The 18,070-nt window shown below is 51.0% G+C and overlaps 3 protein-coding genes across 3 annotated transcripts; 2 read left to right on the top strand and 1 right to left on the bottom strand.

The window, feature by feature from the left end:
• Positions 1–960: 960 nt before the first annotated feature.
• Positions 961–4,202, bottom strand: CRYAB (crystallin alpha B; the record flags this gene model as incomplete). Its single annotated transcript, XM_080357913.1, has 3 exons — positions 961–1,164; positions 2,303–2,425; positions 4,005–4,202. 3 exons carry the CDS (start codon positions 4,200–4,202, stop codon positions 961–963), a joined length of 525 nt encoding a protein of 174 aa, XP_080214039.1.
• A 1,896-nt stretch (positions 4,203–6,098) lies between these two features.
• On the top strand, positions 6,099–7,583 carry HSPB2 (heat shock protein family B (small) member 2; the record flags this gene model as incomplete). Its single annotated transcript, XM_080357896.1, has 2 exons — positions 6,099–6,284; positions 7,132–7,583. The coding sequence occupies exons 1-2, from the start codon at positions 6,191–6,193 to the stop codon at positions 7,581–7,583; spliced, it is 546 nt and encodes a 181-aa protein (XP_080214022.1). The 5' UTR covers positions 6,099–6,190.
• Positions 7,584–11,839: 4,256 nt separating this feature from the next.
• Positions 11,840–17,498, top strand: LOC308048617 (uncharacterized protein C11orf52 homolog; the record flags this gene model as incomplete). The annotated part of the gene is made up of 4 exons (XM_080357854.1): positions 11,840–11,871; positions 16,079–16,119; positions 16,867–16,913; positions 17,262–17,498. The coding sequence occupies 4 exons, from the start codon at positions 11,840–11,842 to the stop codon at positions 17,496–17,498; spliced, it is 357 nt and encodes a 118-aa protein (XP_080213980.1).
• Positions 17,499–18,070: the final 572 nt, after the last annotated feature.

The raw sequence follows: 18,070 nt of genomic DNA, 5'->3' as shown, positions 1-18,070 counted from the left end.
AAATTTAAGCTGATCCCTTCTAATATAACCTCTGTCTTAGCAGGTACAAGGAACACAGAAAACAGGTCAGGTCACAACTGAGCCTGATGATCAGTGCAACAGGTCTGTGGCATTCTGTCCTTTTTGGAGATGAACTTTAGAAATTCAATGCCAGTAATAGAGACTTTCCTTTATACTCCTAGCCCTTTGAAGAGAGGTGCTAAGCAGACAACGACTTAGTAGTGTTTTGTACCACTCAGCATTAGCATAAATCAGATTAATACCATAGACATCAGACCTTGTTCATTATTTTAAGGGCACTGACACCATAGTTTCAAAGTGATGCGATTTGCACTGTGGGAGCAGGTTGTTTTCCTCCTCTCTGGATATATCTCTGTTTACTGCAGCTATGCAGTTTTCACCTGCAACTGCTCTGAATTTGTTGCAGCACTTGGATGCTTCTCCATAACACGAGTCATTCTAGATATTTGAGATATGGTTGTCTTCCAATATGTTGTTATCTAATACCCACACTTCGAGTGGGTTTTGATTGTCATGAAGTTGTTTTACCAGTCCAGTGTCTGCTAGAGAAACGTTTCTGTTGCTTGTGAAACCCTCTGAAATCCTCTGGCAACACTGAAGGAAAAGGCTCGTGCAATTGGATGCTTGTAAAACATTAAAGTACACGAAGTGAAACTAGCAAAGTGTTTCTGAACACCAAGACAAGCTCATCCGGACACACCTGCCCCTCAAGCCAGGACAATGCCAGGTATGTCTCCCTGCACAGCAACCTGACACAGCTTTCTTGACCCAGCAATCCCCTTGCCCTCAGCACTCAATTAAAAAGATACAAACTGCTTATTCATGGTTTATTTGTTAGTAAACTTACTCAGCATAAATAATAAGAGTAGCCATTCAGTATCGCTGGCATCTGATGAAAAGTGCTCTTGAATGGCTCCTCGGGTGACTCGAGACAGCAGCCTACTTCCTTTGGGCTCCCGCAATGGCAGGCTTCTCTTCACGGGTGATGGGGATAGTACGCTCGGGGACATCGCTTTGTTTCCTTGGTGCGCTCACAGTCAGGACGCCATCCAGAGAGAGTGATGAGGTTATGGTCAGTGGGTCCACGTCGTCTGGAATCCTGTATTTCCTGTTGAACTCCCTGGCAATGAAGCCATGCTCGTCCTTCAAAAGGAGAAGAGAAGGAACAGCCCTGATTAGAAATGTTCTCTGAGTTCCAGCTAAACCACGGACCCATTGCATAAATTCTGAGATGAGAAAGCTCCAGCTCTCAAAGGAAAACTTCTCAGAAAGTTAAAAGGGTGTTTATTATGACATGGCCCAAAAGCCAAGAGTGCCTGAAGTGAGACACCACCCCACCGGGTGCCTGCGGGGACACTGCTTAGAGGAGGATTCCTATTCCGGCTCTTGTGCCACACAAAGACTGGCACAGATGCAGTTGTTCCTAAGATGAAGCAGCTAGACCTACATGCAGTGCCCACCATACCTGTTCCTGAGGGTCGCCAGGGTTCTAGCAATACACAGCTTTCTAGTGAGCTCATCTCTGCTGTAGCTCTTGATTGTTTTCTTAGCCCCCAAAAGGTTCAGAAGCTACGTGGGGATCAGGCTCCCACCAGCTACAGGCAGTGCTGTATTTCCTGACTGACAGACCCCAGAAGCTCTTGGAGCTGACAATTCTAGTGCCGTAGCTACTTTACTGTGCATATTTGTTTCCTTCTGGCAAGAAGACAGGGGTGTGGGGTGGGAGGGAGGGAGATGGGGACTGGCAAACCCTGTTGCATGCAGCTTTGGGCATGGCTTTTGACCCTGTCTGCCCAATCGCCACATAGGTTTCCAGAGCCAGCAAGCAGTGGGATGACTAACAGCAGAACACAGCTTTTAAGGATTACAAGCTGATAGATGGGCCTTTTTCAGGAAGAGGTAGCCTCATGGTAATAGAACAGGGCAACACACTGATTCATTACACGGTTTAATTATTACAGCTTGTTGATAGCTTATTGAATGTCTCCATGCATTCCTGGCCTCTTCAAAGAAAGAGGGAGGCCCAGAAATGCCCATTTCAAAGATGATTTTCCAGTTCAGTTCACAGTTCATGTAACATCAGCAATAAATCTCCACCCTGTCACTGCCCAGTCTGGGATCAGCTGGGGAGGTTGCACAGAATATCTTCCATTAGGATTGGTTGATTAAAAACATGAGAAGTATTTGAGATGAGCACAGGAGAGGGTTGGTTTGCAGTCTCCTTGTTTAACCATAGGTGAGGAAGTTCACACTATCAGTCGCACAGTTAAAGCAGAAGTACCTGGCGCTCCTCGTGTTTCCCGTGGATTTCTATCATGTCCCCAAGCACCTTCACATTTAGCTCCTCGGGGGAGAAATGCTTCACATCAAGATTTACAGAAAATTTGTCCTTATCCAGTCGCATCTGCAAAATAAGGAGGTAACTTCAGAAAAAAAGCAGGTGAGGATTTCAGCTCTAAAAGGCTCTCAGAATACAGCAAGACTGGAGCTGGTACCTACATAGGCACTGTCTGACCTCCATTCAAGCCTGTGATTCTCATCTGGGTGGCTTTGTCCCTTGCTAGCCCATTGCATTAACGCCCACCAGTATAGTATCTAAAACGTTAATGTTTTCCCTTGGTCACAGGGGAGAAATGTTTTCCCTGGGAGTGATTAAGAGATTCTCTTAATCTGAATGTGTCAAAACTGCCTCTTTAGTTGGCATATAGGTTTCACATCCAATTCTTTTTATGGATTTCCAGTTCCTGTGACTGGATTTTGCAGTTTTTCAAGCCAAAGCAATCCAGACTGTCCAGCTGAGTGCAGCTCATCTGCAGGTTTGCAGCCTTTCCCCTGCACTGTCGTTCTTAAATAAAGCAGTGTGTCAGTGGTGAGCAATGCTACCGCTCCGCTCACCTGTTATCTGAGCAACGAGACTTCTGCCGAAACTCTGACTCACCTGCTGCTAATCTCACCTCCTTCCCTTCCGTTTCGCACTTTATCACCTCTAACAGATGCTGCTTTTTACCGCTTCCTGGGGTTGAATTTGCACTTTCTGCTTGTCTTGGACACGTTCACAACACTTTGCTGTATGAGCTGGGTGTCTTCCTCCCTGCAGCATTCATGGTCAGGGACCATGCGAGCCTCCTGCAGCTTTGCTTTAGGATGTGGAGGTGGCCTCTGTGCCAGCTCTGGTTTCCATGGTTTGACCTGCAAGTCCAAGTGCTTCCTTCTCCTTCTAGACTATTTGTGGAGGTTTCTCCACTGAGATAGACATTGTTATCTGTGGTTCTTACCATGGCTGCTACCGTGGGCTAGACACAGGTCAGTAAATCAAGGGAAACACTATGCAAAGATTAAAAAAACACTTTCCTCTCACCCTTTGGCTTAGAATAACTCTATAAGTTACTTGTAAATAAGACTATTGAATCACAGAACAGGCAAGGTTGTTTGAACTGCGTACCTCTTGGCTCAGCCCCTGAAGCAAGCAGACGGCTGCTTCATGATCCTTTGGGTCCTGTATCTTACTAAAAACGCCGCTCTTCTCAGCAGTGATTCTTTAGAACAGGCCCCCTTTTCCTCAGCAACCATGAGCTCCCATGCTGCCTGACAATGAGGAGCCCACTAGCCCTGCTCATTAACCCTGGGCTGTTTCTCAGGAGACAGTGGGATGGAAAGTTTTGCTCAGCAGATGGGGAAATTAGGTCTCCTCCTTTCTTCCATCAGCTCTTACGGTCATTTGCCGCATACAGTCCGCTCAGCTTGCCTCTATTCCAAACACTATGTCAATACTTGCTCTCAGTCACAAGTGATTAGCACAGTATGCATGCAGAGGTTCTTGCCTAATGCAGAGGAGCAGAGGCGCAAGCACGGCATCCTTTTCCCCAGCCTTTTCCTAATAGCCACCTATAAGCAACTTCCAAGCTCTCATGGGTGTCCAGCTCCAGCCCCATCACAGGATGTGCACACAGCAATAACAAAGAGCATTAAGAAGGGAAAATTACCTCGGAGAGTCCTGCCTCTAGCCAACTGGGCATCCGAAGAATGGGGGATCTCATCAGGAAGGGACTGAAGCTTGGGGAAGCGGGGAGCAGCTCTGACTCCTGCAGGTGTTCTCCAAAAATCTGGTCAAAGATACGACTCGGTGCCAACCAAGACAACAGGGGTCTGCGGATCAGGGGGTTGTGAATGGTGATATCCATTGGAGTGCGCTGGAGGAGCCTGGCAAACAACTGTGCTGCAGTGCTGTGCCGGGAGCAGGGGACAGATTTATACCCATGCAGCTGGCTTGGCCTTCCCCCCCCAACCCCCCCAGGCCTCTTGAACAGTGGTGTCAGGGATTTTATTGTCCCACTCCTGGGCTGGTCCCTTCAGCGGTGCCCAGTAGCTGTCTGGGAGATTTGAACACGGTGCTGAGGAGGAGGGGGAAGGGGAGAAGAAGAAAAGGAGCCTAATGGGGCAGCAAGAAGCCAAACTGCCCAGCTGCCCGCCCCGCTCCCCACGTGCTGTTTATCTGCAGAGTCCCAGGCAAGCTTGGCGGATGTTCCCAGCTGCTCTGGATGCCAGCGGGATCAATGCAGCTCTATCTTGGGCTCGCAGGGCAAATGACAAGGGGCCATTGTTCCCGTTGCCAGCACTGAGACTTCAGCTCCCCACGCTACCCACCGATATAGGAAGAGCTCTGCCCCTGCTTAAGGCAAAGGAAGCCACAGGCCTGCTTTAGTCAGGGGGCAGGAGACATCCCGGGAGGTCTTTGATGAGATACCCATGGCGGTGTGGCTCTTTGCAGCCCAGAAAGCCCCCGCTGCCTTAGCGCACGTCCATGGGGGTGTGTGTGAATGGAGGATGGCATTCTTCACAGTGCTCCAGCCCAACACATCTCATCTTTTGCCCACTATAGAAGCCACTTTGCTGGAGAGAGCAGAAGAGCTCAACACTGTGACCTCAGAGCACTCCAGAGGGCTGTGAGCACAGATCAACCAGGCACAGCAGCTGCCTCCACGGTGCCGCACTCCGACGCCTTCTCAGAGGTGCAAGCTACCTCTGTCTGCCTGCAGTGAACTGATTTCCTATAATTATGCTCCTAATATGTCTTAATTCACATATTTATTTTCATTCCTGCCTCGCCTGTGAATCTAAATCATGGGAATGGGTTCAGCCTAGCAACTGTCCTTAAATGGCCAGGCCTAGTGTCCGCCTCCGAGAGCTCCCAATTTAACTAAAATTACTAGCTCAGAAGCACACCATTCCTATGCTAACCACACCAGTCCTTTGCAAAAGTGTCCGATCCTCTTCCTCTGAGCTTGCCTGCAAGAACAGAGAGCAGAATTTGCCCTGTGCAATGGCTCAGGCTGTAAATACCTTCTCCAGTTCCCCATTACATCAACAGCAGTGCACCTGCTCTCTCATACTGCATGGGCATGGAAGCAAGGAATTCTCTGGTTTCAGAGTACAAGCAGCTTAATGGGGAGCTATTCTTCCCCTGCCATACCCCCTCCCCAGTTCAATAAAACTGCATCTATGCCAGCTTCAGATCCCTGGTGGGCTCATGATCTCAGGCACAAGCATTGCTCCGGGTCTTATTACATTGTGCCAAAGCCCTGGCCAGGGAAGAGACTGGACAGCCAGGTTGCATCAGCATGGTTTGGGATGTGGAGGGGTCAGTAGTGGGATCTGGATCCTGTCTTGCCCGCCTTAACTATACCTGCAGTATTTCACCACTCACAGGAACAAAAGGCTTGAGCTCAAGCTCAGTCATGTAGGGCACAGGAGGGGCTGATTTGTGTCCTAAGCTCACAGTGGGTGACGCATGTGACAGTGACTACAGATCCTGGGGTCTGTCCTGCTTTCTGGGACATCAGCCCCCCTCAGCTCACCTCTGTGCCTCCCTGCTGGACTGGGATGCCCATTTGCACCCCTTGCTCGAGGAGGGGATCTCTGGGAGGCAGTGTGGGATTTTCCCGAGGCTTTCCTGACTGCAGGCAGCGCCTGTGCTCCCCGCTGGAACGCAGCGAGAAGCTTTCCTCGTCACCCTGGCGAGGCATCCTGGGGCCTGTGTGCATGGCTATTTTGGTCCATCTTTTTATCACACACTCCTCCCTGTGGAATTCACCCAATTAAAACCTTGCAATCTGCAGCCTTCACTCTCAGAGGCAGTGAGTGCTTAGAAGGTCCCCTTCCCAGACGCACCATGGCTGCACGGACTGTCCCGCACGCCTACCCCATGAGCTCGGAATATGAGTTTGCCAATCCTAGCAAGATTTACGACCAGAACTTTGGAGAAGGTAAGAAAGGAGATGGGATCCCCCCCGGCACCTGTCTCTCCTTTGGTGAAGGTGGGCTGGTAGAGTCCCCCTGGGGAGTTTGAGCTCCAGAGCAGGTTATAGAAGCTGGAGAAAAAGAATTTTGAGCGTAAGAACCCAGGTCAAATCGGGAGGGAATATCCAGGGTCTCTCTTTTCAGGTCCACTTCCTCCATCCATGCCTTCTGCTGTCTCTCCCTCATGCCCCCAGTGGTCTGGCATTCATGGATATGCTGTGCAAGCATGGAGCAAAATGCTCCAAAGTGGGGGGGGAGGGTGGTGAGGGGGAAGTTTTTGCAGCCGGGGCTGTGGAGAAAAGCTGAGCTGGGGTGTTCAGCACAAAGCCGGGCAGTGGCTGGCAGAGGGGAAGGAATGTGGGCAGCAGCAGAACCATTCAGCACCAGCACAACAGCGTGAAAAGGCAAAAAGCTCCAAGGAAAGCCCCCTGGACAATGGCACACAAAAGGCCTTTAGTTCTTCAGGGCAGTTTCTTCGCCATCAGCATTTTCTGTGCCCATCCCTGGCTGTGGGCTTTGCACTGCAGAGCACCCGGTGCACTTGCCGGTTCCTCCCTGTCCACCCACCATGTGAAAGCTGGGTGCCAGCCCTTGGCTTGCTGGCAGCTGCTGCTGGGTGGCACCTGTTTCTGGGTGTGTTTTACAGACACAAAGGTAGGAACTGCAAGAGACCCCATTCATACTGTGCTGATGTGGTGGCAAAACCAAAGTGTTTGCCAGGCCCCATCTTCCTCCTGTCACCAACCCCCCCTTCCGTCCTTGTCCAGCTCCCTCCCTGGAAACCCCACACTCCTCACTGAGTCTCATTTTCAGGTGTGTCCCCATGTGAAATTTTAGCCCCTGCCCTGTACCATGGCTACTACATCAGGCCTCGGATCAACAAGCAGCTGGATCGAGGCATCTCTGAGATCAACCTCAACGAGCACAAATTCCAGGTGTTCCTGGATGTGTGTCACTTCCTGCCAGATGAGCTCACTGTCCGCACCGTGGACAACTTGCTGGAGGTGATGGGACAGCACCCACAGAAGGCTGATCGCCATGGCTTCATCTCCCGAGAGTTCACCAGGACCTACATCCTCCCGCTGGATGTTGACCCCTTGCTGGTGAGAGCCACGTTGTCCCACGATGGCATCTTAAGCATTGTGGCTCCCCGGACGGGGAAGGAGGTGAAGGCCAGAGTCAACGAGGTGAAGATAACCCAACAGGAGCAGCCAGCGGGGAAAGAAGAGCAGCTTGAAGAAGGAAAAGCGAAGGAAGAGTCCTAAAGGTCCTAGATCTGGGCTTGCACAGGGACGGGAGGGGGAATAGGGATGGGGAATCTGTGGTACCAGACCCCTATTTCTCACCATCAGTGTTTAGTGGGGCTGGGAGGCATCCATATATATGTCAGACTTCTGCTTGTTAAGACTGATGACTGGAAAAAGGGACTTGGAATTGAAAAAAGAGGGTGCTCTTCTCTCACCTCAAATGGCAAGGGTCACTCTTACCCCAAACTGAGAGGCTGTGTTGCAGTGGACTGTAAAACAGCTGCTGTTCTCTAGCCCAGAAAGGTACTGGGAAGAGGGAAGACATTATCCCAGTGCCTCGCTTCTGAGTTGGCATCTGACTTGCATGGAGATAGAAGGTACTTGTTGGTCTGTAAAAGTACCTGCAGCTCTCAGGAGGAAAAAGGAATAAATCTGCCTCTGATCTTCTCTTGTTTGCCTTGGATTCATGTTGCTTCTGGCCAAACCACTCTGTAGCAGGAAGGATGGACAGTGCCTTAGTGGCTCCAGATGTGGGAAACAGAGCAGCAGAGTTCACACTGAGCTCATCTGTGGGAATGGCATCAGTATGGACCTGGAGGGACTCTGTCCATGGGCAGCCAGGACTGTCACCTGTGTCACTGGCTGGCCTGGCTCAGGTGCAGCTGGAGCTGCTTGTGCTGTGGGAAGCCCACAGAGGTCAGGGGTCTCGAGGAGAAAAGATGTAAAGTGATGGGCTCTTGGAGGCTCCCTGTGCATCTCCAGACCTGCAGCTGGAGTTAGCCCAAGTGAAAAAATGCCAGGCAATGGTCTCTGCTTGATTCCACCCTCCAGTTTATGGGACATAGGCTTGTTCACACACAGACCTTTTCATTCCCTGTGAGGGGAGTGAGCTCTAAAATGCTGAAGGGAAAGGCTCTGATCGGTTCCCAAGGGCCTTGCTGGCATCCTGGTGCTCTCTGTAGAGTCACAGAGGGGATGAATTTGGCCTCCCTTGCAGACATCATGATGCTACCAGCTACATGAGAAATGTCTCTGTAGTCTTGTGATGCTGGGTGAGGGATCGTGTGTGCCGCTGTTGGTGGCAGCTGCTGCTGCCTTGGATTGCCCTGAGGGCTCAGCAGGTGCCAGCTGCAATCCTTGTCTAGTCAGAGCCAATTAAAGCAGCCAAAATGCTGTGTCACTGGCCAAATATGGGGGCCATAGGCCCTGGCATGCCTCAGTGCAGCCCTCCCACAGAGAGGAGAGGAGGTTTCAAGGTCCACATGGATGGAGCTTCTCCCTCTCTGTGCTGGAAGGTGACCTGCAGGTTTCTGCATCCCGCCTCCACGAGCACATAGGGTCGGAAATGCCCTACTCGGGAGCCTGCCCCATGCAGCACAGCCCCTCAGTTGCTGAAGCACTGGTATAAGACTGCTCTTTCAACCCTGCCAGGCAAAGTGGGATCCAGACCAGAGTGAACGACTGTGCAGCTATTTTCTGCTTCTCAGGGCCTCTGCCAGCAGGGAGGATCAGAGTCAAATTAAGAGCAGCCCTGCCTGCCAGGCTCATGAGAGCAAGCGGGAGGACAGCTAAGCCCCCATCACCCTCCCCATGCAGATCAGATACCCACACTCACAGTCTGTACTGCTGAGAGATGACACGGCTCATGAAGTGGGACCAGACAAGCTGCTGTTAGTGAGTATTTCAGACACTGTCAAAATAAAAACCACCTTTACAATAGGCTTTGTCGAAGTCATTAAGAATCATTCCAGAGACAATCCTAGGCTAGTGAAACTCAACCACCTGAAGCAGCTGCCATAAAAGGATACCTCAAACTCACAGCCACTTCAGAACAGCAACCATAAAAGTCTTTTCTTTGTTTCTGATGTGGCATATTCTGTGCTGGTAAGAAGGACTGATGGTCCCCTCACTCACTGCAGGTCTCTTGTCACTGGAATAAACATTTTCACTGGACTGGGGATAGTTAGGATGTCCAACACATGACCTGCAAGCTGGGCAAAGAGTGGCAGGCTGGAGGAGTACACATGCACACACAGGGCAGACATGGCATGCTGGAGCCTGAAATGCCATCTGGCCCTGTTTGGACCCTGTAACACAGGGCCTTTGGATTGCCAAAATGCTGGGGACTGAAAACAGCCTGTGGCCACGGCTGGGACTGCACGGGGAGTTGATTCTAAGGTAAAAGTTCCCAAAACAGTTCAGAGCTCTCTCCCCTTTGTTTTTATAGACAATGCCAGCTTGTTGTGTGCCTGTACCACACCTGTCACAGTGTGGTCCCATTCACTTGGCGCCTGAGGTACCTTGACTCTATTACAACAGAAATTCACAGCATTTGTAGTCATTACACAGTTCTGTTCCCCTCCTTTGCCTTTTATTAGCCCTGTCTTTGCTCTCCAATGAGTTCATTCTCTGTTTCTGGGCACTTGCAGGCTCATCCTATGCCAGTTGAACAGCTTGTTACCCAGACGATATCCCTGAGTGCATGAAGACAACTGCCCCGAGCAGTGATGTAGGGAGCGGGGCTGGCACTGCCTGGTGTCAGCGACCGGGCTGTTCTTCTGCACCCTGGCAGGCTTTCCACAAAATAGCCTGATGGGTTTGCTGAGCAGGAGTGCTGGAAGCCACGCTCTCTTTCATCCCTGCAGACACAGACTAAGGAGGGAATGCGGAGTGGCAGCCAAATGCTCTCAAGCTCTGCCAATGTTTTTGATGCCTTTCTGTTTCTCTGGTGGAGCTCAAACCAGCAGCTCCAGTATTTGTGGAAGGGACCGATGGGAACAGGCTCCTAGACTTTGGGGTTTTTTTTCCTCCACAAAGCAACAAAGCCCAAGTTATCCCAGAAATCAAAACAGACACTGTCTCACTAAATCAACAGTGTCTGTGGCAAATCCAGAGACACATGCTCTGCTGCTTCCCAAACAGCAAAGACTCCTGAGACCACCTGGTCTTTGCAGGGCTCTGAGAAAACAGTCCTGTTGAGACCAGGACTGAATCCCATCTGCCTGCATAAATCCAAACCTAAATTGTCCCCAGGGTGCTGTGGTGCAGGCTGTGCTGTGCAATTTCACATGCTTAGAAACAGTTTTGGAGCAGGACTCAGGCTCTGCAGGTCACTGTGTATCTCATCCAGGATCCAGCTGTGCCCCTTGGTCCTTCCAAAGCAGAACCCTTCTCCTCTTGCCACGTCTGGACAAGTGTAAGCCTTGATCTGCACTAGAACAGATGATAAATGATGCTGTGAGCCTGGCTGCGAGCATGCATACAGCTGGACCGGGGGACTAGGGCTGGTTCCCGAGATAGCTGGCCAGAAGGGTGAATTAAAACTTAGGCACTTGTCAGCACATCCCATGAGGCATTCAGGCCTGCACAAAACCGGAGCTGGTTGCCAAATCAAAGCTGTGGAGTACAGTGGAGGACTACATTAACATGGTATCTTTTAGCATTGAGTATCAGCTATCTCTTAGCTGCCAGAGATCAGCTACTGGTCTTTCAGCCCAAGAATGACCAGCCACAGTCTAAAGGCTCTCAACAGGGGTAGAGAAGTAAAAGGCGCTTTAACATTCCTGTTTGAAACACAGCCTAAGAGCTGTTTTGCAGGTACTTATTGATGCAAGGTCCCTGAGGGGATCCTGTCATTCTCAAAAATACAAATCTGTACACTTTCATCTAGGTAGCTTTAAAAAAAGTGGTTTCCCAGTAATGTCCCCAAAGTTGCAGCAGAAGCAGCAATGCTGGAGCTCAGCTGAGAGTTGACCTGCAAGACTGCTCTCAGCTTTGCTGGGGCATCACCTCCCTTGCCACGCATCCTGCTTGAGATGCAATGGTCAACAGCAGGAACAGCGCTGAAAGCTCCCACTATGGTGTTCCTCCTTTTGTTCAGGGACATTTAAAGTCCCTCCTCCATCTTTTTGTGCATCACTACTGGCATCGGCAGGATGGCACTGGTTGGGGAGAGGGATAGCGGAGGGACAACCATTATACAACTCAGAAAGCAGAATTTCAGCCCCAGGGCTGAGGCCTGGAGGCATGCTGCTGCTTTGCCCTCTCCTCCCCGGGTAGCAAGAGATGAGCATACGCCTTGGGGGCACAGAGAGCCCAGGGCAAGCCTTCCGGTAGATGGCACGCACGGGCCTAGCAAAGCGTCACTGCAGCGATGGAGAGAAATCTGACACTGCCAGACACTCCCTTGGAATAGCCAGGGGCTGAGCAGGAACCAGGAAATACAAGCTCTCCCTGTCCAGAAAACACTTCTGCTTCATGGAGGAAGAAGCGACATGGGCAATCGCTGCAGCTGCGGGCGACCGTGGTGAGTACGGCATCCCCCAGGTGCGGGAATGGTAGATAAAGCTCTGGGCAGTCTCAGCGCAAGTTTGGGCGGACTTTGGGAGCTTTGCTTCCTTGGGCTGGGTTTGCCAGGGCTCCCACCTGTCCCTCAGCCCTGCCCCTTGTCAGCTCACACGGAAACTGAGCGCTGCTGAGTAGGGACGTTGGGTCACTGCTGTGCGAGTGCCAGGGTGGTGGTGGGAGGCTGGGGCAGCCCCTCTCTGCTGAAGACATGGTATGGGGAGGCACTAGGGCTTTGTTGCTCCTATCTCTCAGCCCAGACGGGCTGTGGCACCTCCTGGGACTGGCAGCTTGGGTGCCACAGCCATGCCAGCAGCTGAGAATAGCTCAGTTCTCAGAAAGATCTACCCCAAATCCCTGTCCTTGCCCCGGTGGTCTCCAGCCAGGTGGACCCCGTAAGGTATCCCCTTGGCAAGCTGCAGGGAGGGGTCCCGGGGCAGTGCTGGCATTAAGGGCTCATTCTCCTCTCAGCTCCTCCAGCCCCTCTCCCTGCCCATGGCTGTCTGGGCTTTATTTGCTCTTGGGAAATCCTGGCCACGGTTTTCAGATGATGTTGCTCTTTCTCCCTGAGAGGGAGGATGGCAGTTTAATCCCCTCTGGCTCACGTTGTGCCCTGGGCCTCCTGCTTTTAGAAAAAGGGCAGAGTGGAGCACCATTCGGTGCCAAGTGGAAATATTTTCAGCTCTGAGAGCGCGACAAGCAGGAGAGCCATGAATATCAGATATAGCTCCGAGGACGTTCTCTCCAACACTCCATTTGTTAAAAGTATTATAAATTCACCAATGCTTTTTTAATAATTACAAGAGGCGCAGCATCACCTAGTGGCTGGAGCACAGGAGGTTCTGGAGACCGAGGTCCTTCCAGTCCTGAGCTGGAGGGCAGAGGAATTTGGGATTTAGGAACAGGAGCTGCAGGTGAGAGGTGGGGGACTGATTATTGACATGTCCCCCACCAAAAGCCCCGTTTTCTACTTCTACAGACTTGTTCCCCCCAGCAGGGCTGCATCTGGCAGACACTGATGCTATGTGGTAGGAAGAGCGATGCCACAGCACAGACTGGCACAGCCAGAGACTCCGGAGTGCAAAAAGCACCATTACAATGTATGCCATGGTGGCATTTTCAGGTCCAGACAGTTCCAGGCCAGGCACAAACTCTTCTGCCTCCAAAAGGAAGCATAAACCAGAATCTGGTGGTCACCCATCTATGCAGGTGCAGGCAGGGGAGCAGCATGGTGGCAAACTGGCTCCTCGGGGGCAATGTCCAATTCTGCTCCCATGAGGATACTGGACCAGGACTCTTGTGTCCCACATTATCTTTTCTCATAGGCTGCATGGAAAGTAAGAAGCTGGGATGGTATTTCTGCTGGTGCTGTCACTACAACCTTCTGGTAGATTCCTGCAGCAGAGGGTGAAGTTCTGGCCAAACACACAGCCCCTATAGGACTCCAGTGCAAACATCTGCCTTATAGACTGTGCAGTGAGGAGAAAGCAGAGCCCTCTGCCCAGGAGCATAATTCCCTGTCCTGCATGTGAAATCACATAGACAAAGAAGGGCCTCAGGCTCCCAGGCTGTCCCTGTGCTACAGGGGCTATTCAAACGGGCTCTGAGCAAGGAGACGGGAAGGCAAATGGGAATGTGCTGCTGGTAACGTGGGCTTGAGAGACACCTACAAAGGACCCCAATCAAGAGCAGACTGGTGCACTGAAGCCTCACTGCAGAAATGTGCATGATTCGTAGCTTTACCTTGGTGAAAGAGGGAAAATAAATGGTACTTAATTTGAGTTTGCGTGTTTCCAGGCACCTCTACTGCTTTTATTTCTGGATGTTTGCTCAGCACCACAGCGGTGTTAGCAAAGAGCTGGGCTTCCTAATAAAGCTGAGACATACAAAAGGGCTCAGGGGAGGTGGCCACCTTCTCCTGGATGGAAGTTCCTTATCATGATCACTATTAAAGCATGGGCCCTAAGGGAGACAGAGCAAAGAGCAAGAGACTGGGGAGGTTCCTGAAGTTTTTAAAGAAGAGCTGTTACAGCAAATTTATTCACAGAAGAAAGTTACTGATGAAGGCAAGAGTGCCCTCAGGTCTGGGAACCTGTGCAAGTATGGCCCTGTGGAGAGCATGCCCAGCTATTCCCACCACACAGGAGCTCCGGTGTGCGTGGGCTGCAAAGATGCCAAATCTCAGGACCCACTGTGAGGCAAACTTGTGTGGGGCACAAATCAGACGCACATTGCCATGGGGAAAAGGGAATAAGCAGCAGAGAAGCAGGGATATGTGTGCCGTCATGCAGAATACAATGTGCTTCTAGCAGGCTGTTAGTTACGACATGTTTGACCTGGTTTTGAGAAGAGAAGAGAGGTTTGCTCTGCTCTTGTTTCCCTTGCCACATCCGTTCTAATTACTGCAGATCTGAGGCTGGGAGATGCCGTCTCCTGCCTGGCTGTGATTAGCCTGCAGACAGCTACAAATAGCTTCAGCCTACACACTGGCTGCTAATGCACTCTCTGCAAAGGAAGGCAACCAAAACAAGCAAGAGCAGCTTGGAAAGCTGATACAGCAACCTAGCTTCCAGAAAAGAGGATGCTGATTTTCCTTCAAATGGTGTTATTTTAATTACATTGTACAATGTGCATGAGCACTGTAAAGAGGTAAAGTGCTCTAGCACGCAAGCCTTGGCAAGGAGAGCCCTGGAGACCCTGCATGCTCATAGAGACAGCGGAGCTGCAAGAGCCAAGGGGGAGACACTGCAAGACAAAGCAAGGCTGCCTTGAGCCAGGCCCCTAAATCCAGGGGACAGCCCCCCAGATTTTGCCCACCAAGGACTGGAGGGTCATTGGTGCTTCTCTGGGGCAGCACAAAGCAGAGACATGAGAAGTGTTTGGTTGCTTTGCACAGGCGCTTGGCCATTCTGCCTTCCCCAAAGCTCCCTTTGGCTTCCCAGGTCTAGTTAATCATTACAGATCATTTTGAAGGTCTCCAAGTTCTTTGCCCACATTCGTTCTTTTGTTGTTTTGCCATTAGAGTGCCAAAGGCATTAGTGCACACACTGCCCAGCTCACCCATAACTGAAAGAGCCTGCAAAGGCAGAGCTCTGCATCAGCACTGCATCGTTCCCACCTGTGTCAGGACTGTGCTAAAAGCACATGCTGTGGGACATATAATGCTCCTTGGGAACCACCTGGTAAATCTGTAGCCCCATTAAAAGTGCTAGCTGCCCACTTTTGGCTGCTGCCTGTGCTGCAGCAGAGACACAGACCTGTGTGTGCGCGCCCCTCAGCTGCACGCTGCGTTGGTTGGTGGCCAGTACCGGACGGACATACAGACACTGGAGGAGCTGCCCAAGGGCTGGCACCTGCTCTCCTCCGAGTGTGACGCAACGAAAACATTTCCTCCGTGCATCTGGCCGAGAATGTGACACGTCTCTGGTCTGCCAGACAGCCTGCGCTCCCCTGCCAGCACCAGCCTACAAGAGCTTAGCTCCTGGCTCTGTTGTTACAGCTGGAATGAATTGGCATCTGTTCACACCATGGCTGGAACATTGCTGTGTTTGGCTTGTCTCTGGTCACACAGGTACAGCTGAGACGGGGATTTGGCTTGGCTGATATTAAGTGCATAGGTTGTTTGGTTTGGTTGTGTTTTAAGTGGAAAACCGAGGTCGGGAAAACTGTCTGAAACACTCAACTAGCACAAGGTCTGTGCAAAGCTGCCTCTTGTGCAAGGGGCCAAGGCACAGGGTATGGGGCCGTCAGAACATCTAGCCCTAAGAGAAGGGTTTCATGCCAGTTGAGATCATGCTCTGTACGCTGCATCTTTGATCATACAGCTGCAGAAATGTAGTTGGAAAACTACAGTTAAATCTACTCAGTCACTGATGCATATGCCTGTTGGACAGCCTGGCAGGGCTGAAGGGCAAGGAGACTTTGGGTTCCTGTGGGGTATGGTAGGTATGTCACAGAAGAAGAAATTGCATCCCTACATCTCCCCTTTGGACCTTTTCCCTGCAAGAGTCACTCAGGTTCTGGCTTGACTCCATCGTTCTTCTCTAGACACTTCTTGGGCCTCTCTCATCGCCCGCAGATGTGGTACCCTGGGGTGGTTCATTTGGGTTTGGACATCATGAGAGCAGAGGCTGGGGCTTCTCATGGCTGACACGTCTCTCTGATTTCAGGAAGTGTCCTTCGCCTTTTAAAAGGAAGAAAGAAAAACAAGGTAAGGATTTGCGAAAATGCTTTAGAGGACAAGAAGAGATGGAGTGACTGAGCCTCTGGTTAAATGACATTAGTCAGTGCTGACTGAACTGCATCTCTTCGTACCTAACCTTCCTCGAGAAGTTTGGTAGAAGCAAGAGGCATGTTTTCTTTAAAACTTAAAGTAAGGGGTGTGATGTGCCATGGGACTTGGCAAGAGGGAGGGAAGGGACTTCCGCAGTATTTTTTAAGTACCACAGTCTCATATCAAAACACATGTGAGTACTCTCAAGGGGCGCGTTGCAGAAGCTGCACCAAACTCCTGTAAGAGCTGCAAACATCCATCTGACATCAGTCCCCCAGAATAAAGCGCATTCACTGAGCAGCCTGGTTGTGTCCTGCGGTCTTTGGGCCGTGCTGGGCAAAATGTTTGCCAGGCAGCAAAGGAAATAACAAAGTTAAAACTGGATCTGACTTCTCCAAGGGCCTGACAAGGAAGCTCTCTGTGCTGCGTTTGTCCTCCTAGGTTCTGCCAAGAACATTGCGGTCCACAGCATGTTGTCATCCTGGGAAACCTTATTTTTTCCAAAGAAACAAACCCAGGCTTTCTTCTTGGAGGCGCCCTCAGAGGCAGCATCAGGGTCCAGGGTGTCACGAGGAGGAAAGTTGACTTGTGTCCAGTAGGGAGAGCCCATGGGCCAGATGCTGCGTTCAAAGGTGGAACAATGAACAGTTGTGCTAACCTGATCTGTTGGTGTTGCTTTTCCAGGAACTAATGTGAGACATGAGACTCAACAGCATCAATCTGGCAGGAAGGTAAATAGAGTTGTTTTCCTAACTGTATATTGAGAAGACAGAGCTGACCACTGCTTCCTAGGCTAGATGGGTTGGGAGGACATGGGGCAGCTTGTTCAGAGCTATGAATCTTCTTGTCCCGTACAGGCTGTAATGGCTGTGGGAACAATGTGCGTTGCTGCACAGTGATGAGGGCCCATTATTTTCCCCTAAAGAGCAGTGGAAGCGGGAGGATGAAACCTTCCCTGAGCCTGAGGTGTCAGAGGGTTGGATGATGCTGGGGGCAGCGTGTGGGGTGTCTCTGCCTGGTCTGGGGAAGGCAGGGGTGGCAGCAGGGAGATGCCCTATCAGAGATCTTTCTCCCCAAAGGTTCCAACGTACGAAGATGTCCCGGAGTTTCCTGTCTACGCCACCGTGAGTAAACCCAAGAGTGTGAAGCAGGATGACAGCATTCATTACGCAGACATCCAGGTGTTCAGCAAGGTCCGGGAGCGCTCTGCAGCAGAGGTGAAGAACTTACAAATGCAAAATGCCACAGAATATGCCACCCTCAACTTCCCCCGGCCCAGGCTGAAATATGACAGTAAGAATGGGACCCTGGTATAAAAGGCTTGATGGTCCCCTCCTCCTTTAGCAGCAAAAGGACTTCACCGACTTAGAGATGCTGTAGATGCAAGCTAACCTCATGGACACATTAAGCCTCCCTGAGGAAGTGCGGAGAGGCTGTGTTTTCCACCTGCACTTCTCTTTGGAGGACACAGATGTATTTATTCTCACATGATGAGTAGTTTCCTGTCTGATTCTGCTGACAAAAAGCACCTCTTCCCTTGGAAGAGCTGCCTCCGAAGCTGGCAACCCATCTCAGCACCGTGAGAAGACAGAGCTGCTCCTTGGCTGATGAAGGTTGAAACCACAGCCCCACTGAGAAAGTTCCTGCTGTGGCACAGGACCAGCTGAGTGCTGCTGTACAGATGGACTTGGGAACATGGCATCCAGGATTCAATACTGGGACTAGGGACATGTGCCATGTGCAGAATGACGTGTGCGATACTGTGAAGAAATGGCATGAAACCTTCAACAGTATCCACTGCAACGTCTTCCTCCATCACCTGCCGCTGTAACTGCAGTCATGCACTATGTGCATCCCCTTTTCTCAAAGGGCAGTGTTCCACAACACT

Source organism: Nesoenas mayeri (genome assembly GCF_963082525.1).
Source record: "Nesoenas mayeri genome assembly, chromosome: 22".
Classification (NCBI taxonomy): Eukaryota; Metazoa; Chordata; class Aves; order Columbiformes; family Columbidae; genus Nesoenas; species Nesoenas mayeri.
Note: the sequence above shows the minus strand (reverse complement) of the source record. Positions and strands in the feature narration are given on the sequence as shown.